This window comes from Paramisgurnus dabryanus, chromosome 20 (genome assembly GCF_030506205.2).
Source record: "Paramisgurnus dabryanus chromosome 20, PD_genome_1.1, whole genome shotgun sequence".
Taxonomy (NCBI): domain Eukaryota; kingdom Metazoa; phylum Chordata; class Actinopteri; order Cypriniformes; family Cobitidae; genus Paramisgurnus; species Paramisgurnus dabryanus.
Window position 1 is genome coordinate 30,893,257 of NC_133356.1, and position 24,758 is coordinate 30,918,014.

At 36.6% G+C, this 24,758-nt stretch overlaps 1 protein-coding gene across 1 annotated transcript in view; it reads left to right on the forward strand.

Moving 5' to 3' along the window:
- Positions 1 to 24,758, forward strand: part of csmd1a (CUB and Sushi multiple domains 1a) — a 667,584-nt gene that overhangs the window by 249,916 nt on the left and 392,910 nt on the right. Inside the window, exon 3 of the mRNA XM_065250481.2 lies at positions 14,112 to 14,224. Coding sequence (XP_065106553.1) covers positions 14,112 to 14,224 — 113 coding nt within the window. The remainder of the gene's footprint in view (positions 1 to 14,111; positions 14,225 to 24,758) is intronic.

Below are 24,758 nucleotides of genomic sequence, written 5' to 3' on the forward strand. Positions count from 1 at the left end.
GAAATATTTAAACACAATATAGAAAACTGTATTCAAATGTTGAACGCCATTCCGTGGGGTCTACATGAAAAAGCATTCACAACATTTAAACATTTCTGTTTAAATAATAAAGGAACATTTTCTTTTAATTAATGGAGTTTATCAATAGTAGAGTTTTCCCCCGGCATTATAAACCGGTGTAATAGTGTGAAACAAATAATATTCTGACCTTCCATGTGAGTTAGAACTAGGATTCACGATTCACCGCTGTAAAAACTGCTGCTTTTCTGTCTTTTGTTGCCACTATTATTGAGAGATAGCTGGAAAACGGGATGGATTTTAGCGTTTAGAGGGATATTCGGTGCTGATGAAAGGAGCTCTGATGGAACTTTAGACGTAAAACGTGTCCTCATGAAATAGATTACAGGAACCATGCTGCGACTTTCAAAAGAACAGAGACAAAAGAATTTGGTTTTTGCTCATCTCAGGCATCTGCACTGTCATTTTTCCTTTCAAAAGAGTGGACGAAAGAAAACCCTTAAGAGCGTATGCAGAATTTAAGGAGTGAATCCTGGCTCGTCCACTGTAAGACATTTCTGATTGACTTTTTATTCAAAGGCATAACTATGTCTTTTATAATCCCCATGCTTTGATTGTATCCCTGTAAAATCTTCCCTTATAGCTCTCTGCGGTCACAATAATGCACTCTTTGAAGGTTAGTGCTGATAATCTTTCAAATGATGTAATTACACTGCATTTTATATTTTAAAATAGCAAAACAAAAAAGAGTGCTTAATTATTGTAAATAAATCAAATGACTGTAGAAAAAAATTATTTAAAGGGATAGTTCGGCCAAAGTTATTTTATTTTCAGTTATTTTAGAAAATGTTTTAGATTTTTCAGTTGATCAAATGTAAAGTTACAGGGTCCACGACCTTCAAGTCCAAAAAATGTGCATCCATCCTTCACAAAATAAATCCAAACGGCTCCACAATGATAAACAAAGGCCTTCTGAGGGTAAATCCACGCAGTTTTGTTGTAGAAATATCCACATTTAAAACTTTATAAACGAAAATAACTTGCATCCGGTAATGCCGCCATCTTAGTCGCGTCCGCATTCAAGATCAGAGATTTACGCAGCATATGGAGGCTACTCTGCTGCTGCTCTGTGCCCTCGCCCTCCGAATTTGCCATACGTCACTAAGAAAAGTGCGTACACTACGCTAATACTCTCTCCTGAATACAGAGGAGTCTAAGATGGCGGCGCTACCGGAAGTTAGTAATTTTTTGTTTATAGAGTTTTAAATAACCGTTTTGATTTATTTTGTGAAGGATGGATGCACGTTTTTTGGACTTGAAGGTCGGGACCCCGTAACATTACATTTAATCAACTGAAACATTTTCTAAAATAACTGAAAATGTGTTTGTCTGAAAAACGATGGACATATGCATCTCGGACAGCTTGGGGGTGAGTAAATCATGGGTTTAATATCATTTTTGGCCGAACTATCCCTTTAAATAGTGTGCATTCATTTATAGAGATGCACTGATTGGAATTTTCTTGGCTGCTTCTGATTTTTCGATTTTTCTGCAGGTGTGACCTGCTGATACCAATTTTTGCGGATTTCAATTTATAATTGACAGCATATAGGCTACAAAAAAATCCACTTTTATTTAATAATAAAAAATAAACAGGTAACATACAGTGTATTCTATATCCGTCATTTTAAATATACAAATTCCAGTTCATGTCTTTAAAAAAATGAAAGCGCTGTTTAAAAAAAAACTATTCATGTGAGTAGAGCTAATAGCTTTAAGACCATGGGGAATCCCTGGAAAGAGTGACGCAAAAGAAAACTTGCGAATGAATGAAATATGTCAGGAATAATTGACAATGGGCCGTTGAATTATAAGAAGTTGTTTATGTGGGTGTGCATTATTTTCGAATAATTCAAAGGACCGAAGTCAATTATTCTGCTTATACCACGGTTACCAAAAATATTGCTCTGGTGTCTATTTTTAAGACATTTTAATGGTTAGGTGTGCGGTTATTGAAAAATAATCAACACCCATGGAACATTTCTCAACCAATTAGAATCAAGCATTCAACAACCACGTGGAATAACTCGATATTAAACGACAAATATCTAAAGTACACCAACAAAAGCTTTAGATGCGATGTACGTTATTTACAGCAATAAACTGACATTAAATCAATTTAAACAGATTAATTAGTACTTTACTCCCTACTTGTCTTGACTCCCTACTTGTCTTGTTTTCGGTAAACAGTTGTAACAATCTAGTTAGTTTCTCCCACTATGCATTGTACTATGGTGGTCCAGTAGCAAGTTATGTCGTTTATTATATGAATACAATCAATGTGTTATTTGCGGATGCGGGGCATGAATCAATATAGGCACTGGTGGTTCGGGTTGCGGTCTTTATGTATAACTGATCACGTTACCGGGTACAGAATTAAATGCAGGGGTGCAAACTTCGCCGTTTTTGATCCAAAATAGGTCATTCTTGTGATTCGTCCAGATCCTATGAGTTTTTGAAAATGAGGGGGGAGGGGGGTCTGCGACAAAGTCGCAATAAATGAAATTATGAAATTTATGTCCATCTATTGTGGTAACGATGTCAAATCACTGTTTTACAATTTATAGTCACCTTATTTGCTGCCAAAGTTTAAGCAGTCTGTGCAGATTAAGTGCACACACTTAACTTGTAGTATTTTCTCATTCGAGGTTACTCGCCCACGTCAAGTTGCTGTGCACGTGGTCACAAAAGCTTAACATTTGTACATGTATTTAAGCACCGCAGTTTTAAATTAAGTGATTTTAAGCCGTGGAAACACAAACAACAGTGATATATGCGCTATAAACCTCTTTCTGTTTGAGAGGAGCGTTCAAGCCACGCATCCGCTTCTCATTGAGCTTGTGAGTATTTTTGCCGCTGTGTTAGCCTTAAATACACACATGCGTGAAAATTCCCGGCTTTTGCAAGTATCCTCATAAACACAACCATTTGAATCTTAAGAGAAAGTAAACAGCTATATAAGTGAAAACACATGTGTAACAGTATATTAGATCTGGACTTCGGTCTTAAAGGGGAAGTTACCTAATTTTGATCCTGTCTGTCACTCGTGTTAATCACACAGCATTGAGGGAAAATCTCTCACTGCTCTTAACTAAATCACTTTTCTACCTTTAATAAGATTTGTACGTTGAATTGTACACGAGTTTGATTCGAGTTGCTCGTTCAGGGTTCATATTCATATACTGTATTAGAGCTATGACTGTGAAAACAACAGACACTGAATTATTTGTTTATATGTACTGAATAATATAAAATACAAATTTCTGTAATATTTTACAAAAAGGTTGTACTTGTTCACATTAGTAAATGCATTATGAACAAAAAATGAACAATATATTGTAAATAAGCATTTAATAATTCTTGTTTATATAATTAGTAATTGATGTTAGTTTGAGGTGCATTAAAGGAACAGTATGAAAGAAATTTATATCAATTAATCATAAAATGACACTGATATGTCACTAGACATTAAGAAATCATTTTCATTTTAAATACTTATATCACTGACAACAGTGGTCTGGCCAGGATATTGTCATTTAAAAAGTGGAGTTGCAGCCCTCAACTGATGTTTATGTTGTCATGTTGTGTATTGGCCACCAGCTGGGTGATTGCAGTACCAGTTTTGGCCACAAGTTTTGGTATTGCAATACCAATGTTGGCCACAATCCTGCATACTGTTCCTTTAACTAATGTGAACTGTTTCAAATTTGATTGAAAAATTAAAAATGGTTATAAGATTTACAATTAATTAATTATCATTGATATATAAACTTGCACAATTGGCATCAACAAATGGACCGGCTTGAAATCGGAATGCCGTGAGACGGATCGGTGCATCTCTATTAATATACATTATTAACATTAATACATCATATTTAATTTAAAGCATATCTTTTTTTTTATTTTTGCACTAAAAAGTACTGTACTGCATGTTGTTCAAGTGTGTCCTAAAGCACATCAGATGATATTTTCTTACTTACAGATTGAACAAGTCCACACTATTTGAAATGAAATTGAGTTTGGCCTATTTATTTCTCCCTCTTGCTTTATGAACACAAGGGTTTGTTCAAATCTAGCTGTTGTTTTGAAGGTTAACAGGAGCACTTTTCAAGTTGAAGGAGACTATTTGGCTCTGTTTGGTTTTGTTGCTTCTCAAGGACTTGCCAGTGTTTTCAATGTTTCAATCAATGGAGATATACTGTAGAGGCCCATCGAAAGCCGGTTGCCTAATGGCCATCATAAAAAAAAACTTAAAAGTACCTCACACCACACAGGGGAGGAAGGTGGTCGCTAACAGGCATTCATTAAGTCATGTCTGAAACAAAGCCAAGTTACTTGTTCTTCCTGAGCTAATGCACTCGCTCCGACACTTCCAGGAGGATATCTGTTCAGAGTGTGATTGATCCACCGTGATCGCTTCTGATATTTGCTGTAATAAAACCTCCAGAGGCTTCATCGCACGCTTCTCATTGGTTACAACGCCGCAATGACTTTCCATGTACATGCACATGAAGAAAAAACAGGCTGAAAATGTTACAATTACCCAGTGGACTTTTCGCTCTGGAGATATCATCTCTTGAGGTGGACCTTCTTGACCTCTGACCCTTTGTCATGCTTGGAAAATCATATTGCCCTGACGCACACATCGCATGTAAACACATATCTGCCATTATCTGTCCATTGTACGGGTCCATAGCAGCTAGCGCTCAGTGAATGTACGGGTTATTATTAAGCCGAATCTTTGTTTTTGTTTTGGTTTAATGCAAGTGTGTGAGTAGAATATAAGAACAAACATCACTATTCAATATCTGCCGCTCAATAAAAAACACTCATATTGTATATAAAAACAACTCCTTTTGTTTGGTCTGTTCATTCGCTAATTCAATTTCAGAGCTGAGAGCTATTATACACACATCAAACATATCAAACATTATTAGCTTTCAACAAAATTGTATTTTTTTTTAAACTTTTTTGTTAAAGTGCAAAAATAATAATGTTCAATTGTGGGGAAAGACTTGATCACACAATGACATGTAACTAAACCATCAGGCTGCAAAAAGCTCTTTTTCTATTCAAAAGCAGCCTGATGGAATTAAAGTCTTTGCGAGCAGTGTGTAATTTTAAATATTGGGATGACAAATAAAGCCATCGGTTGAGCAAGACATGTCAGACACCAAGAAACATAAAGAGCAAAGCTTTAAAGCTTTACAGTTTTCAGAAAGTCAACTTTAGCTATAGTTGGCTGTGCACATTTAAATGGCTATTGAAAGTCTTCTTTAAGTTGTGAAAGTTTCTGTAAAAAACTAGCAGAAGCTTTTCCCTGGAAGGTGCGGGGGTGATGTGTGTTACTCTACAAGTCCTCAACAAAAAATTAATAAGATGCCCGCAGTCTTCTCTAAACAGTCGTAACCATTTTATTTTCTCTGCATGTGCTTCAAACCCACAATGGCTTTGCTTTGCAGTAAAGGCAGAATAACTGTTGTTACAAAAGTGCCTTAAAAGTTTGCAACTTTTACACTATGAATCTGAAACACACTGACCTTTTATCTTTTTCAAAAGACTTATCTTGTTTTGAAGCTTTTTTTACAGACCTGTTTCAAACAATGTTTATTTGCTTTCCAAGCTGCTGCCTCTGGTTCGATCTGACAAGATTTTCAAATTTAAAGTCCTATATGGTCAAAATAAACGGAAGGATTTAATGAAACATGGCATGTGATTTAAAACATATACTCTGTTTAAACTAGCACTGGGGCTGGGTTATAAGGAATAATTGACGACAGGCCATTAAATTATTCAAAAATAATGCACACACAAGGTGGTAATGTGGCATGACGCAAAGCACACCAACAGAATTACACTGTATGTGTGCATTATTTTCAAATAATTCAAAGTCTGGTGGTTATTTTAAAGGGGACATATAATGAAAATCTGTCTTTTTCTATGTTTAAAGCGTAACTAAACCCCTGGTCAGAGCGTGACTCCACCCACTGGCAATATTTGAAAAATGCAAGAAAAGTGGGCAGACCCCAATGGAGATAGAGGGGACGAACTAGTGTGCGGTGAGATCGTAACAAGGGCGTGTTGAACTTGAATGAGGCATTTTTTGGACCCAACATCCAATTGGAAAATTCAACTGCAGTAGCCACCGTTCAACCTGAAGAGGGCAGCACTCAGACGTTTTTACACCATATATTGTAGTATTGAAACACTTTATATCCAAATGTCAAAAAACTTACTAAAATCAATGAACAGCACTAATAAAGCATCATTCTTACAGATCATTAACTAAAAAAAGTTGGTTTAGGTTTTAGTTACTCTTTAAGGTAGCTTTCACGCCCGCATCCGACGTATGTTTCATTTGTTTCCAATGGAAGCTCAGCGTTTTTCAAAAAAGCCAGCAGAAAAAAGCATTCGACATTCGATGAAAAGCTCAGCTCGTCAATGTCACTTCTCACACGGCCGTCCAATCGCAATGAAGGATGGGCGGGACAAATATCACAACAACCAACCAGCGCATCATACAATGGCTGATACACAAAGCAGAAGTATTACAGCAACCAAAGCACTCAGCTGAAGAAAGCTGGCAGTCGGCTGAAATAAAGCTGGCATTCGGTGACCTCCTGGTGTTTAAAAACTTTGGTGTGCATGGCCCATAAGTGCTATAATTGGGTCCCCAGGGCTTCTATCAACCTAGAAAATTTGAAAAAGATCAACCCAGTAACTTAGTTTTGGTAAACCATTCTCTGCAAGTATGTGAAAAAATAGCTAATTGAAATTTGGCTTCCCTTGTGATGTCGTTTGCATTTCATCAGCTCATTTGCATTTTAAAGGACACACCCAAAATGGCACATTTTTGCGCACACCCACAAAGTGGCAATTTTAACATGTTATAATAAATGTTCTATATGGTATTTTAGGCTAAAAACCTTACATATGTACTCTTGGGACATCAAAGATCTATTTTACATCTTAAAAAAGTCTTGTGAAATGTCCCTTTTAAGACATTTGACAGGTTAGGTGTGAGTTTTACAGAAACCCGTGGAACATTTATCAACCAATCAGAATAAAGCATTCAACAGACTTGTGGTATTAATTGAAACATTTATTATTTTCACCTGATTCATATTATTTTGGTGCAATTCAAAGTTAACCAAGATCATGTGCAAGCCATCATTTTAAGGTATTTGGATGTTAAGGTTTGGACCAAGTTTACTAAAAACTAAGACAGTAGATCAGTTTTGTGTCCAAGACTTGCAAGATGAATAAATCATCACCAAAATCCTCAGACCCCAAAGGGTTAATGTTTTAGATTTAAACCAACAATGCAGAAACTTGACAGCGACTTAGAGGCGGCTCAACTTATTACAGTTTGTTTTATTATATTAATGCATATAGATGCATACATTTATATCATTTAATATAAAACACATACCTTATTTACATATGACAGTAGCTGGGTTTCCATCACACTGATTTTATGTTCATTTTGAAGTATCACATAAGAAACGATTGATGGAAACTGCAAATTTCGAATAAAAATTCCTTAGTTTGCAATAAAAGTTTTTATGCTCGCTTGAGGTGGTTTTTGACTTATGCGAGAAAGAGTAAATGCGAATAATGGGAGATGGAAATGCATTTGCCGAATTAATTCTGACATAGCGTACATTAAACCCGTGTGACTGATCGTCTAGATGTATGAGCTGACATTGTCTTTCCTATAAATGGGGCTCTACGTCGTCACAATGCCCTTGCTAGCGTACAGCATTCAGTTTGGCAATTAGGGGCGATTCACATTTCGTGTCTTTTGTTCGTATTTCAAATGTAGGTGTGCGTTATGCGCGCTCATATTGGAAGTAACGCGGTGACGCGCTTGTCTTTTCCAGACGCATCCGCACCGCATCAATTTAAAAACATTTCAACTTTCTAGAATGCCGCAGGTGCACCACAGGTCATGTGACAAGAACCAACAGACAGACGCGTTTTCCGCGCAGATTTAGACGAGAAATGTGAACCGCCCTTTTCAAGCTGTGCTTCTAGTATATTTATAACTTGCCAAATCGTAACTAAATGCGGTCCTGTCTCTATTTTCTAAGCATGCCTTGTTTTTTATAACTGTCGGTTACAATACTACCGGCATTCGCTCAAACAACTTGATGGAAATGCACCTGTTTTGCATTTGTTTGTTTTTCTTTTTTTGCGAATTTTGAAAAGATTTGCTTCACGTTTCGATGGGATGCCATCTAGTGGCTTTTTTGTTTAAATTATGGTTCCTGTGATTGAACAAAAAAGCCTTTTAAGCCTTTCAGAACACCCAAATTTAAAAACAAAATATTAAGATATAACAGCCCAACTGAGCACCATCCTGTGTAGTTCTGAGGGTTCTGTTTTTATCAGTGTATAAATAGCAGAGTGACTAACAGATGAGTAGGTCTGGCACATCTGTTAAACATGCGAAAACAGTCATATGATTTTGCTGGTTTAAAGAGCAGCTCACAAGACAGGTGCAGAAGAAATGATGCAGTGCCACTGTCTCATTTAACAGCATAACAATGAAGGATTCATACTCCACAGACTTTCACGACGAGATTAACACTGAATGATGTGTTGAACAAACATGAATGCATCATTGAGGGGATCATCGGTCATAACAATGACGAGAAATGAATCATTGATCAAAAACATGTTCTGCATGACCCAAAGACATAGGCCGCTTCTCAAATCGAAGGCTGCATCCTACGGAGGTTGCATATGCGGGCTGCATACGTCATACAGCTGGGATTATTTAAGTTAACTGAGCATTACATGCGCAAGTCATATGCATATTACAACAATTTACGATTAACTAAGAATAATAGTCAACTTTATAATTGTTAATATTCTGAAATAAGACACTCTTTATGATGTATGCCGCCTACAAAGCGATAAGACTTTGCTATGAAAAGTTTATGTCCAGCTGGTGTGTTTATGCTATGTATGTCCACCTGGAAAAACAAGCATTATTGCAAGCAACATATTGAACTTAATTCGTCTCACACCGTTTGGGCTAAATCAATGAATTGTTGTGGAGCAAGGGCAGGTCTACGGGTTTGGGGGGGGGTTAATGCCCCAAAAATGTCCAGCCAACCATAACAAAATGGAGTGTCTCTTTACACAAATAGCTTCCGGGTCCGGACACGTGAGTAGCGCGTCCTCGCGTAGCAGGGGCAGTGTTGAAATAGCAGTGCCGCGATCGGTTGGTCGTTGGCTCTGTGACAGCGGAATTGTTTAAGATTAAATGATTGTGGATTGAAGCGAAAAAGTCAACTTTACCATAAAATCATGCATGTGATGCCAAGTATATTTAAACAGTCATGACTTTGAGAAATTTAAAAGAAAGCAATGACACATTTAAAAACACAGTTTGCCAGAAGACTGCACTGTAATTTACTCTCTGCCACTAAATGAATCCTCATCTATCTAAATTATCTTCAGAGAAGAAGATAAATCTATAAATCTAAAGTGTATGCTTACTATTGAATGGGAACACGATTGATTGCATTATGCTGTCAATCACTGAGTGAAATCTTTTCTTTTATCATAAACTTCAGAGAAACAGTTGTTACAAACCTGTATACATTTCTTTGTTCTGAAGAACATGAAGGAAGATCTTTTGAAGAATATTTGTAACCAAACCAATCATGAGCCCCATTCACTTCCATAGTAGTAAAAATAATACTATAATGTGTGTGTGTGTGTGTGTCTCAGGAATGCTTTCACGTATTGAAACTAAACTTTGTACAAGATAAAAAACATTCTAAAATTTTACATCAATTCACAAATCACGTTAATGACCGCACCAGAGCAAGCACACTTTTGCAGTTTCTCCGGAAATGCATTTTCTAGTTATATTTATAGTTAATTTATATCCCCTCGAAGTAATCAGGACAGAAGTGCTCAAAAGTGGATGAAACAGACGGATTAAAACACCAGGTGTGAATGGGAATGTGTCTCTCTCGTCCACTTGTAATCCGATCGACCAAAACGCATCTTAATACCAGGTGTAAACAAGGCCATAGAGACTTGCCATAGAGGGGATGCTATGCAGTTGCTTTTTGGCCCAGCATGCTCTCACCCATCCACTTTTACATCTCAGCAGTGAGTTTTACACAGACAAGCAACGTTATTAAAATGTAAAAAACCTATCACCGTGGTTTCAGAATGGAAATTCAATTATATGGAAAACAAGTTTTGAATTAACTTAGTTGCACTATAAAATGCTGTTTTTTTCAATGTTCTCTTTTACACTTTAAATTTTGGTGAACTGCCTGAAATGTTTTTTGAATGTTAGTTGTAACTTATCGGTGTATGTGTGGTGACATTACACCTTTACTGATCTTACTTTATTGGTTATCTGTAATATATGAATCTGTTTATATATGAATGTAATCTTATTTACAAGTTACATATGCCAAGAATACCATATGTAGAATAGCATATCGTCGCTGCCCGATGAAACTCACGTATGTCCAAAACGGTTACTTTTCAGAAAGTGAAAAAACACAGTATTTCAAAAGAAGTTGAATGTAGCGTCGTCATACTTGGTACGGCATCTTTACATGTAACCATATTCTTTCCAGTGTAATGATATAATCCACATTTGACCAAAATTGAGTTTAAATGGACATACGTGCATATTTTACAGTAATGGTGGTCGATACTGTACGCGTTCTTCCAATCATTAATTATTAAATAGCCTATGTCTTAGTTTATTAAATACGCTTAGTTTATTTAATATTAATTATACATTTATTAAATGTCTCTTGCAAACTATGAAGGGACAATGAATCAATACACTGACATGGTAATGCTAGACAGATAATTTGTTTGCACAGTCTTACCGTTATTTTGTCACTCCCGACGAGCTGGCTGGCACCTTGCATGGCTGACACCGCCGTCGGAGTATGAATGTGCGCGTGAATGTGTGAATGTGAGGCTAATTGTAAAGCGCTTTGGATGGCCATAGGTCTGTTAAAAGCGCTATATAAATGCAGTCCATTTACCATTTACCATTAAGACGTACGTCTGGTGTCAGGGGGAAACGTTTACCTCGATGAAGGAAGTCATTGTCTTTCCAATGTTATGTTTATTCAGCTATCCAGTGCTGAGGTTCGATGAAACTTCTCGAGACTGGCGAGATGCTTCCACAGGGCGGGAGATACGCAGCGTGATTGACAGCTTTGACACCAAATGGATATACGTGAAAATCAGATGACATGATTTCACAACTTTTCATTGGCCATTTAGATATGTGAAGCATACTGTATACGGAAATGAACCTGGACATTCAATCTGTCGAAAAATCTCAAAATCGGCAAAATGGACATACGTGGTTCTCATTGGACAGCGACGATATGCCAACGCTTAAAAGAACCATATGTACACTGTAAAAAAAATCAGTAGAAATTACAATGTTATTGCAGCTGGGTTGCCGGTAATTTACCGTAGATTTACATTTATGTTATTTACTGGCAAGAGTTTGTTCAAAGTTAAATAAATTTTAAATATTAACAAGTCTTTATCTTTACAGAATAAAACTATACACTAACAGCCTCATGCAAAGCATTCTGGGAACCAGAAATCATCATCAACCTTCTTCTGTTTTTTGCTTCAGATTTTGTTTCCCAGAATGTTTTGCTTGATGCTGTTTTTTAGTTTTACTCTGTAAAGACAAAAACTCGTAAATGTTTTATGTTCATTTAACTTTGAACAAAATATTGCCAGTAAAAAACTTAAATTTAAATCTACGGTAAATTACCGGCAACCCAGCTGCAATTTCTACAGATTTTTTTTTACAGTGTAGCATGATAGTCTGTAATTAATAAGAAACTAACTTTCTCTAGACACACATTGATCTTTTTTTCTTATACAGTTACACAAGTTGATGGTAGTAATATTTTATAAAATATAAATATTAATTCTAAATAGAAACTTATAACAAACACAGAAGCAACATTATGAAAATAAACTGCAAACAGTTAACAGCAATAGTTAAACATTGCATTTGAGATTATTTATTAATGCTGTGATGCATGCTGGGAATATACTCTAATTCTTAACCCAAGTGACAATGCTTAAAAAACAGAAAAAAAAATGAGAAACGAATGCATAAAATGACATGGAAAGATGCGCGTATTAAGTGAACAGGAAGGACTGGCATATCATATGCACGCAAAATTGGAATTAGCCGTAAGTATTGCACAAGTTTTCACACTGCGTGCTATACAAGCACTGCATGAGAATGGGTTGCATGAGAAATTGCAAGTTCATCCAACAAAAACTTGGATAATTGAGGTAACAGTTCAAAGCAGGATAGTAATTCCAACACAAAAATATAAGAAATGTTAATCAATAAGCAGTAAAAGAAAACTTCTTGTATAAGTACAGTAAATCTCTTGCTTGTGAGTCAAACATTTGACACGTTTCTCAGGGTTATGTTATCTGCATTCATTTCATGGCTCTACAGAGCAGTCTTACAATTGTCTAAGGCCATTTTATTTTAAATCTCTGTGAGAAATATGATGGTTAAAGTTTTGAGAAATACAAATTTCCTCAGGGTTAAACAAATCTTGCTAATGAAATCGAGTAAAAGAACTGGCCTGGATAAGTTGGACCTTGTGCTCCAGTCCGCTACCTTGGGTTGAGGACTGTGGTAAAATGTTTCACCTTTACTGAACTTCAGCAGATGTCATAAGGTCTGACAGCCGCTGCAACTTTGCTGGGATCTCTGAGGAACGGGACAAGTGTATTTCTCTGGGCATTCTTCAAAGAACATGTCCTGCCTTCACTTAAAAGCCAGAGAGGTTGGGCTTTGTAATGGGGACCTTGTTTCATCTGTGGCTTGTTGTAGTTTCGTTCACAAGACTGCTGTCAAAGGTTGAGGCTGTGCTGAGAGCCATTGGGCTGAATGCACTTTTCGGGGAAGGCCAGGGCTAGTTGGCCCTCCTCATTAAAAAGTGTTAAAACACACACTATTACCTGGGGAAAAAAACATTTGGCATATCCTGATCTGTCAATCGAGTTTCAGAGGCCATCTGTCATTAGTTGGGTTTTGCTGGCCTATATGTTTGAGAAGACAGATGTCAAAAATTGAATGATTGTGAAATGATTTTTATGTGGGAAAAATTATTTTGTTTTTGGATCTATCAAATGAACAGTGATGCGGGTTGATCCAAAATGAGCGGTCACCCGCACCTCATCCAAAAATATTTTTAATCATATTCAGGTCGTGGTCGGTCGGGTCATTTGATATAAAGATGGCAATTAAATGTTTTAAGCAATTACTATGCGGGCCAGGAAGCGAGTCGGGTACAATATTTATTTTTTTGCGTTCCGAGTTGCGGGCGGGTTAGTTGAAAACGTTCTTCGGGTGCGGGTTGTATATGAAAGAGAAAAAAAATATACTGTACTAATGGTCACAGTGATTTCTCTTAGGAAGCAATAAGATAAAAAATAGGTTTGCAATCCAAACCAAAATATGCCAGTATGAACTCAAACATTAAAACTGATAACATACCGCTCATCCGGCTTCACCGCTCATCCGAGAGTCATAGAGACTGGTGCTACTTTAATATTTAACTTGTCTCTTTGTTCATGCCAGGATAAATAAAATACCTAACTGGTGCCAAGATATTTCAAATCAATATTTCATGTCCAATGATTTACTCATGTGTCAAAAAGTTGTGTAATACAGTGAGTAGAATACTGTACAGTACTTCAACTTATTTGTTTATCTACGATATGATTAAGATAAAAAGAAAACAATTTAAAAAGAGAAAAATGAAGTGACTCTTTTGATAAAGTAACAAGATATTCCAATGAAATACATCAAAATAAACTGAGAAACACATTCGGTCATCTTTTAAATGATACAAAAGCAAACTCTGAGCAGTGCAATTTTCCTCAGTGCAGTGAATGTAAATTTAAACACGTACTGTATTTTAACAATGTTTTTTGTATACTATTTGCTGACACTGCATTTATGCATTTCATTTCAGGTTGTCTGGCTTTATGTTGCCATCTCCCATCGTAAGTTCGGGGTCAATATTGGCTCTGTGGTTTACTACGGATTTCGCCGTTAGTGCCCAAGGATTTAAAGCAATCTATGAAGGTAGGAACAAATGGTTATTACTATACATATAATGCTTAATAATAATGATGAAATAATAAGCATATAATGATGAATATGTATCATTATGCACTTTTCTATTTGAAGTAATTTGATTATTTTTTATTTTTTTAAATGAAAAAAACAAACAAACAAATTGCTTATTGTTGAAGATGTCAATGAAACGATTGTCGTTGTATTTTTTTTTTTTTTTAGTATTGTTTTTCACATTTATGCCTGTTGTTGAATTGGCTTGCACACCCCCATTTATCTGACTCAGGTGTATTTGCTCTGTTCTGGTCTATAAATCTGTATTAAGGTCAACAGGATGGCACATGAATCACGATGATTTGGTTTGGATTGAAGTCCAAGTCTAGTGTTGCATTTAAGCACTCTAATGGGCTTCTCTTGCTCTCTCTCTTTCTATGGTTTTGTAAAGTGCTGTCTTGTGTCCTACAGTGTTTGGTTTTGTTTGCTAGTCCACTCAGATTGATTGTAAGGCTCAGAGAAACTAGATTTACACACCCTGCAAACTCATCAATGGGCTTTTTTAGGTAAGCTTTGGGATTAAAAGAGGCACCCTGGCCTGGAGTTGATTTAATTCTGTTTTGGCTTTGTTACCTACAGTCATTTGTTTTATTTTAACAGAAAATATCAATGGGTGAGGGCAGACATTTTAAACTGAGTGGACCTCAGTGAGATAGGGTGGACCTTAATGCTTACTCTCAGAATACATGATTTTACAATATAGTAGTGGTTAAATGGATTACATTTTAATTACATTTTTTTATCAAATCAGTTTCAGTTTAGCAAAAAATGGAAATAAGGAAAACACAAAATAAATGAAGAAATTATAAGCACATGAAAATACAAACAAAGTCTTACAGTAGTATTTAGGAACAGAAATATAATCAAATGAATAATAACCATCTACAATTCATCTTTTTAAAGCTACGGAAGTGATTTTCTTTTTTAACTTTTGTCTTCTGATTAACTTTAAGACCGGAAAACCACGGGGATAACCATGGGTCCATATACTGACAAATATCTGATTTCTTTGTGTTCACTTTAAGACATAACTGACCTGTTTTTATAAGAATACTTGCCAAGATTGTGGTATTTCGAGATCATTTTGTGTGTATGTCTCTGTCAAGCGCATAGAGGTCTCTGTGTTTGCGTGCTTTCTGAAACACGCATCTCTGTGCGTGCGCTAATAAGTGTGTGTCCATTTGAGTATGTGTGTGCGTCTTTGTGCCCAGGAAACAGCTCACCTTCTTGTGCTCAAACTGTTTAAAATGGCTTAAATATTAACATCTGCAAGGTTTAAAAACATGCAAATGATAAACTTTCTATATAAATAGCTATTTATTTCTGAATGACAGGTATTTCAGATTATTATCATTTATGTGTGATTTCTTCTGCTCTTCCACAAAAATGTTTTGTGTCTCTTCTAACTGGGTGGGCCATTCGTTACTCTGAGGGCGCACTCACATTATCCAAACCAAACCAAACCAAGCCCCAGCGCGATTGTCACCCCTCCCTACTCCCCCAGATGCACGCACTCACACTGTACTTGTATCGATCCGAGTCCAGGCGTGCTTTCGTCATTAAGATGCGATTGTTTTGAAAAAAGCAGGAAGTAAAGCGCTCTCTCTTAACACTGGAACCCACCGTAATGATAAGTCTGTGTTTTTTATTCGGAGTCGTTTGGTGCGCGATTACAGACAGCCCTCTCACATGTCATCATATTGCTTAGTTCATCTGTCACGTGCGCAGCTCAGACATTCACGTAACCCCGCGGCGCGCATCAAAAGGTTTTTACGGAGGCAGATGAAGATGAGTGGTCGCGCAACTGACGTCTTCATCTTTTGAATCGCGCTCAGGCGCGAATGCGCTCACACCACAGCCTTTCGCGCCTGAGCCCAAGTGAACCGCGCTCCGGCCAACCTCTGCAACCCGGCCGCGGCGCGAATAACCAATCCGCGCTCGGGCGCGGAACAGAGCGATCACACTAGTCAAACAAACCAGGCTTTGGGGGTCAAACGCGCCCGAGCGCGGTTTGGTTTGGATAGTGTGAGTGCGCCCTGAGTGGGCCAGCCCCACCCAGGCCTATACTGTATGTAAACTCATGACTGGTTCATATGAAATTTAAATTTTACTTGATGTTAAATGATTTCACAGATAACATGTATAAAGTTTTCTAGTTCGTTTGGTGTTTTTTTACTTGCAAAAAATATTAGTGTGTCTATTCTTGTTCCAGCAATAGTAACTTTAATCTTTTTTCAATATCCTATTTTAGCAATTGCAAGCAAAGATGTTCACTTTAAAATTTTTCTTTTGCTGAGAAACTATGTACAAAATTAACTAATGCATTGTGGAGTTTTATTTTACTTTCATTGTGGTTTTTTTCAGCCATGGTCACTGTATACGGGTCATTCTACAAAAAAGGTGGAAATGCTTGTCCCTTGCTTTTGCAGACCCCTAAATCATTTAATTTGACCCAATAATCCCATAATGATATATATTTAATAAATATGGACTGTCCTTAAAATAATGAGAGAGTTTATTTATTTAATTTTCTTTTTTTAAACTTTTTTTAAATGTCTGGTCCCAAAAATTGCCCTGTCCCTTTGATCATACATGGAAGTTGAACTGTGTATTTATTATTTAAAACCATGTTTTTATAAAACAAATCTAATTTACATTTACCTTTAACCCCTGTATGAATACTACAACATTGAAATGGTAAAAATACACTATAAATATGAATAATATCAAATAAATATTTGTCCACCAAATGGTGTTACCCTACCCAAAGCACTTTTATTTTGAAACAATGCATCAGCTCTTTGAAGTTTTTCATGGGTCAAGAGAGGTCAGTGGAAGAAGTGCAGTGGAGGAAGACAAAAGGTTTGTGAGATGTCTTACCTTTTTTTCTAAAATATCATGAGATATCTAAGAATTTTGAGATAAGATTTTTTTCAATGTCATTGGTGTTACTCTTTTTTTTTTATAGCTGGGAGTGTTAAGATCTTTACATAAAAATACATTATACTGAATAAGTATTTGATTGTTACATCTCTGATGAAATAGCACATGGCTCATTGCAGCCATTTTGTTAAAATATTAGTTTTTTTTTCTGAAATTTTCATTGGTGTTACCATCATTGGTGTTACTTCTCTAATGAGTACTTCCTAAGCACTATTCCTTTAACTGACCAACATAAAAGGATAAAATCAAAACAAGATGGAACATTTTTTTAAGTTTATAAGTTTTATCATATTCATTATCTATAATTATATTCTAATGTTGTCATTGGTGTTACATTGTGTCATTGGTGTTAAACCAAGTTTTGGTGTTATGAATGTATTTTCTTGTACTTTCTAGTAAGATTTTGTTGTTGATATGGGATGTAAGACATTGTTGATATTTCAGTCTTTGCATCAAAGCCTTTTTGATTGAATATTTTTGTTTTTGTTGGTTTTAGAGAAAAAAGTCAAACTGAAAATCAAATATTTTCATACAATGCTGGGTAAAGATGAAGAATTGAATTAAACAAATATTAATAATCAATAATTTTTCTTACTGTCATCGTTCCTCTACTCAACCTTTAACTAAATACACAAGCTGTAATAAGAAAAAATATTTAGGATCAACATTAATGTTTAAATCACAGGTAACACCAATGACAAATAAATGACTCATGGATTTTTTATTAAATGTATTAAAAAGTTAAAAATAAATTAAGCTCCCCGTTTTGCGGATTCATAGATTTGACAAGTTAATTAATGCTATTAAAGAAATTTTGAGTATGTTGAAAGAAGTTCATTTAAGCAGATTTCCATCACCCGAATTCCACCTTTTCTGTACAATGACCCATACATGATTGACTAGGAAACAGATTTGTTAAAATCCACCTTTTGTGTTTCAATTTTTATATTGAATTATACCATTCCTATGTCCAAACTGTCGCATTTGTAAGCATGGTTGAAATGTAATATTGTCCTAATGAATACAATTCTTCAATATTGGATAAAAAGTTCAATATCAGTTTAATTCAATATCACATGGTGACCAGTGTTCCAGGTAAGGTCATGCCAGACAAGTCCCTTAACCCTAAAACTGCAATGCTTTCCAGACTATGAGATACCCTCATGGATTTTTCATGAACTTTAAATATCACTGGACCTTGGATCCCAGGCCCTTCTAGGGCATCTTGAAGACTATCACGTATATATCACACAATATATTAAAGTTATTACTTCTGAGGCCTTAAGCTCGTGAATTATACTTAGTAGTGTTGATGTATCTGCACAGAGACGTATTTTTAGTCTCTTCTAACCTATTTCCCGGACGTGAACTACGGCAGTCGTAACTCAAGTCTTGCTCACCCGAAGCTTTGTTAGGCGATAACTACTGGCGGATCTGGAAGGCTGTGCGAGCGGCGTCTTTTGCAATACCATCATCCATTTTTTGATGTCTGCACTGTGCATGAAACACAGTCTATTTTTATGACCATATGGTCGTCGCAGGGACGCTGTACGCTGTGGAATGCAGATGTGTTGACAATGTGTGATTTGTACGTGCTGTGCAACAGAGATGTTTCTCCCGGTGTGAAAGCTTTATTCCCCGTTCTTTGCTTCGGACACAATTATGTCTCTGCGCTGCTCACAAACGTGCCCTGCCGTTTCTTTCAGCCTACTAAGGTCCTACGGCTTCTGTGAAACCAGTGTGATGCTTTAAAGTGTGTCAAACTGTTGCTTTTGATTCAGGCTGTTTACCGACGTCTTATCTCAGCAGTGGTGGTGCTTTAGTCATTGATATTGAAATGGATGAAAGTTGGGGATATAGTGTTTTCTAGTTGACTTGGTTTCATGTGTATTAGCTGAAATGTTCACTGTGTATAATTTTCACGAATGTGTGACCTTTCTCAGTTATGCATTGCGACTGCACCTCTCACCTAGCCTAGAAATCTAGACGCACCCTAGCGGCCGCAAAATATATTTGCTGCCAGGGTTTAGTCTAGGCACTCACAATACACTTAACAGCTCCAAAAACCAAAATTTGGTCAGGCCAATCACATCGTGTGTAGCGTCTGTGGGGCGGGCTTAACATGATGACGACAGAGCTGCAACGGTTCCTACTTGAAAACTTTGTTCTTCGTTGCTCTGATTGGTCATAGCGCTATCCTATTGCGTGCAGAGGCATTTTGAGGGACAACCTTATATACCGCCCCTTGCATTGAGCCGTTTGTGTGAAGAGTTGCCAGACCTTACATCTTGATGTAGGTCTGGCTAACCAGGCTACCTCTCACCCCATTACAGGCCAATCCATCAGGTTAATGGTATTTTGTATAGGCGTTTCCTCTGGTGGCCAAATAGGCACAGTTTAATCTACGTGAATCAAGTTTCCCCTTCTTTTATTCGGTTCTATAGCCAGTAAAACTATAAGTACATTATAAACACGGGCCAAGGATGCACAATACTTAATTGATTAAACCAATAATTTTTAAGAAACACAAACAGTTTACAACAAAAATTAGTATTTGACCTTTAAGGCTTAATATTGTACAACAGGGGTCAGCAAGTGAGTTTGGCATCGGGACATATATGTTGGGCCACAACCGAGTCATCAGCAGGTTGCTTCAGGAAATTTCCTTTCTTTTCAAATTACTTTATTTAGTACTGTGGGCTGTTATATTGCACACAACAGAAAATTTGTATGAAAGTTGTATGAATTACCAGTGTAGATACATCCCAACATTTACTAATTTGCCTTTTCCAGTAACAAACAGTTCACCTTCGTTGATTCTCCTTATAAACATCGTCATTTAATGCACTTATTGGTATTTCAGTTGCATTTATTTAATCCGCGATAAAATACACAAATGCGATCTCTGCCTCTGCTGACGTTTGTGGTCGACTGGACTGCGAGATTGGTGAAGTGTCTGACTTAGGTCCTATCCCAAATCGCACCCTTCATGGGGACTTTTGGTCTTGTGGCTTTAAATTGCATGTGCTTCCTAAGTCTACGACTCTGTAGGGTGTCCTTTTTATGCTCCGAAGTGTGCTCATCAGCGCCCCCTTTGCACTCTCCTAGGAAGTCCACAAGTACGGAGTGTGCCATTTGGGACAGGGCCTAACAAGCACTTTTTCACTTCCCTCACTGTAGCTGCCTGCTCTGCATCTCAAACAAGCCTATTCAGAACTTTTCAAATTAAAAGCTCTCAATTAATCTCAAAATAAAACATTTCTGCCAAAAAAACGAAACAAAAAACAACATTTTGAAGTCAAAATCACTAATGATGAAGTGATTATGTGTGTTAGGCACTGTAAGAACCAACAGCCGGAGTACATCAAAGGACCGCGAAAATAATATGACAAATAATCTGATTTCAAAAAGTTCTTGTGGTACTCTGATGTCATCCACCTGTTGGTTCTTGCAGTGCCACGTGAAGTCAATCCAAACTTTTGTGAGTAAACTGTTGTTGTCATGACAGATCAATTTCTGAACCACGCTGCAAAAATTACTTTAGTATTTTTTTCTTGTTTTCAGTAAAAATACTAAATATCTAACAAATATCTAAAAATTCTTAAATTAAGATGTATTTTCTTGATAAGCAAAATGATCTTAGAAAATAAGTCTAGGTTTTAGACAAAAAAAAATATACAATTTAAGTGAATTTGTGCTTAAAACAAGCAAAAAATCTGCCATTGGGGTAATGTTTTCTTGAATTTTTCTTTAATTAAGTGTTTAAGAACAAAGGTCCAATATTTTTTACCCTACTGGCAGATGTTTTTGCTTGTTTTAAGCACAAATTCACTTAAATATTATGTTTTTTTGTCTAAAAACTAGATGTTTTTTCTTAGGTTACTTTGCTCATTAAAAAAATGTATCTGTTCATCATAAATGCATCAGAAATGTAAGATTTTTTAATAAATATTTGTACTGAAAACAAGACAAAAATACTAAGTAAGAAAGTCATTTTTATTTTGCAGTGCAGTCGCTATAAATATAATCTGGCTGTAGGCGCGGGCCAGATATTATTTCTGGGGGCCAGTTTTGTCCATCTGTTGCTGACCACCATTCTAGAATTTAGTAACTACAGCTAAAAAGCAGTTTAAACCAAGTTGTTTTACAAAGTTGAACGCCTGGTTTGGACTACAGCCCTCTACTTCCTGCTTTAAGAGTTTTTGACTAAACTCCGCCCACAGGAATACGTCAGTCGCCAGCTAAGCTCTAACGGCACTGCTAGCTAAGCTGCTGTCGAATCACAACACACTAAACAAACTACACAATCAGAACTCGATACGTATTTCTGAAAGAGGGACTTCATAGAACAAGAGAGACATTAGCCTGTTTTTAGGACAATGAAAATAGTGCTATAGACTAGAGAAAAGTCATTTGTGTAAAAAAAAAAATCTTTTTTTTTAACATGAACACGTTATATTGCACACTGTAAACACAAACAAAGCTTCAAAAACACACGAAGAATGGGACCTTTAAAGTGTCTGCATAAAATCTTCATGTTAACCTTTAACTGACCCCTGGACCTAAACCTAACCAAAACAACATACTGTATAAGTACACAATAAGCACAATACAGTATGTTAAAAGCTTTATTTTAATGTAAGTAGTTAGACATTTAACTAACCCTGACATTGATGTATGTTGAGCATTGGCATTTTTTTACTTCCCAGTTCTGCAACAGTTGAATGAAAATTCATAAAGACACAACACGAGCTAATGTATTACAAATATTCAGAAATCAATGGTGGCTTGGAGGCCCTCAACTTATTGCGTGTGCGTTTAAATGTTCAAGTATGCCGCAGTATTTCATTTGTGTCTACATGCATTGTCGTTCAAATCATGGCATCCATATATATCCCGCAGGTTTCCCAGCAGCCTTTAGAGTACGGCTTATGGGCCATTACACCCAACTAATTGTAATCTATTTGCCTGCAGTGTTGAGCGCCACAGCAGTATACTGAATGAATGTACAACCTCTCAGCAATTTTCACTCGTATTACCGCCAGGAATCTTGGATGGCGATATATGCTTATTTGATCAACAGTTTCACACTGCAGTTAGCGCTATAGTGCTAAAGCTGTCTGATAACTTTATCCTGCACCGTCATGTTGTCCCAAACCTAATTGAAGAGGTATTCTCAGCAAAGAACAAAAATGTGATAATGCAGCCTGGTCTCATTGTTAATATGTTGTAATTAACAATAAATTGGCACAAACAAAACATACTTTGAAGTGTACAATCTAGACATATTTGCAACATCTATTCTTAGTATTATTACATTTTTACAGCTTCAATAAGTAAAATATTTACAAATCTTTTTATTTCAAAAAAAAAAAAAAAAAAAAAATGTAATAAAAAATACGTTATAGACGTCATAGAATGTCTCTGAACAGGTTCACGCCAACTTTTACGGGAAAACAAACTAGACTTCCCAGAGACTTCCATGCAAAAAAGCGGAACAAAGCAACGTTCGTACACAGCCATAAGTTATTTACTCCTGGCTGTGTACGAAGGTTGCTTTGTTCAGCTATTTTGTATGGAAGTCTATGAGAAGTCTAGTTTGTTTTCCCCTAAAAAAGGGTGGTGACGAAATTGACAGTCAAGTTCTTGGATGTTCCGGTAGTTCCTATTGGACAGAAAAATGTAGGGAAAGTTTAGTAACAACATAGCATTTAAATGATATTTTACATCGCTACAGTCCTACGCTTAAACCTACCAAAAACAAAAATCATGTACTCTTAGAAATAAAAAGCATAACAGAAAGACAAGTGTAAAAATATTTATTGTGAAATTTCAAAAGCAGTACCGAAAGTATTTAAAATGACGATGTGCTGCAGCTGCGGTCCTCTCTGGAGTATATGAAGTACAAGGAAATATTAAAGTTATTTATCCATGAGAACGTTAATCCGGCTTCTCTCCTTTTTCTCTCCTAATTTTAAAAGAAAATCGACTAAAAGACGGCAATGTCGCGAATCTGTGACGTAGCACGCAAGAGCCGATGAGCTTTTGATATCACTGCTGTAAAGCAATGGGCCGTAAAGCATCTTGAGGCGCAATATTTAAATTCAAATTTATAACGAATTCAAGATTTGATGTTCACGGTCGCTGCTGAGAACTGAGATCAAAATTGCTGGATAAAGAGCTGAATTTGGATCTGTTTCTTGCAGTCATTTGAATTTTAATGTTAATTACAGCAAATGAATAAAATGAACATCTTTTGTGAATTTATGTTGTGTTTTGGTGTAGTTATTATTGCATAGGAGAAAACGCCTTTTATGTGTCATGGCACAAAATGGTAAAATGATTACAGAAGGTTTTAAAGTGTAGTCTTGATTAATATTGTGTAATAATTTGAAAGTCATGAACATTTCATTACATAAACGAGTCTTAAATAAGTCAGAAAATCCGATTGAAAACATGTCATTAATATGAATAAGAAACGCCAATGCCCGCAATAGTAATATTTATGAATAGGAATACGTACAAATCTGTACTTCTGTAAAGCTGTTTATACGTAAGTAATGAACATACTGGGCCCTATCTTGCACCCAGCGCAATTGACTTTGTCAGTGACGCATGTATCATTCGTATTTTGCACCGGCGCACAGCGGGTTTTTCCCTCCACAGACGCACGTCGGCAAACTAGGGAATGAACTTGCGCTCCCTGGACGGTGCAGCGCAAAAAAGGAGGCGTGTTCCGGCGCAAACCATCCCTGATGCTATTTTGCAGTTTCAAAAAACAATTGCGCCACTGACCAGAAAAAAACTAGTCTAAAGTCAGTGGCGTGTTGTGCGTGGTTCATTATGCTATTTTAAGGGCGCATGCTTGACCATAATGTATAGCGTGTACAACGCGCAAACACTTTGCTTATCTAATCTACACAGATGCAGTGGTTATTTTTGCAAATCATAAATTATTACAATAAAAATTGTCACGGCTGGAACACGAGGAAGACAGGAAAACCCAAACGCAGACTTAAAATAAAGAATACTTTAATTGAACAGACACTCAGAACCAAAAACACCCACGAGGGGGTAAAACATTCAGTAACAAACACGAGAACTAGACTGACTAACATAAACACTGAGACACTAAACTTCATAAACATACACAAGACCAGGACCGGGAATACACACTAGAAACTTTCAGGAAATACAGACGAATACCAACGCACGGAGGACAGGACAGAAGGGTATTAAATAGGGAGTTCTAACAACAGACACCTGGAGCTAATCAAACATAAGGGAGCGGGAAACAACTCACGAACCCTGAGAGAAACGTGGACCGCGGAAGGGCATGTCACACAATCTCTCAGGGCAGACACGTACTGTCACAACCTAATCTCTCAAACTCGGAAAAGACAAGAAATAGAGAGATCAGGTCATGACAAAAATATTAACACATGAGATAAGAGAAATCATAGTGGTGAGCATTGTGGTGATAGTTTTTATTTATTGTGTGTGGCTGCGTTAAAAAATTCTCATGCAAATAACGATTAAAATATTT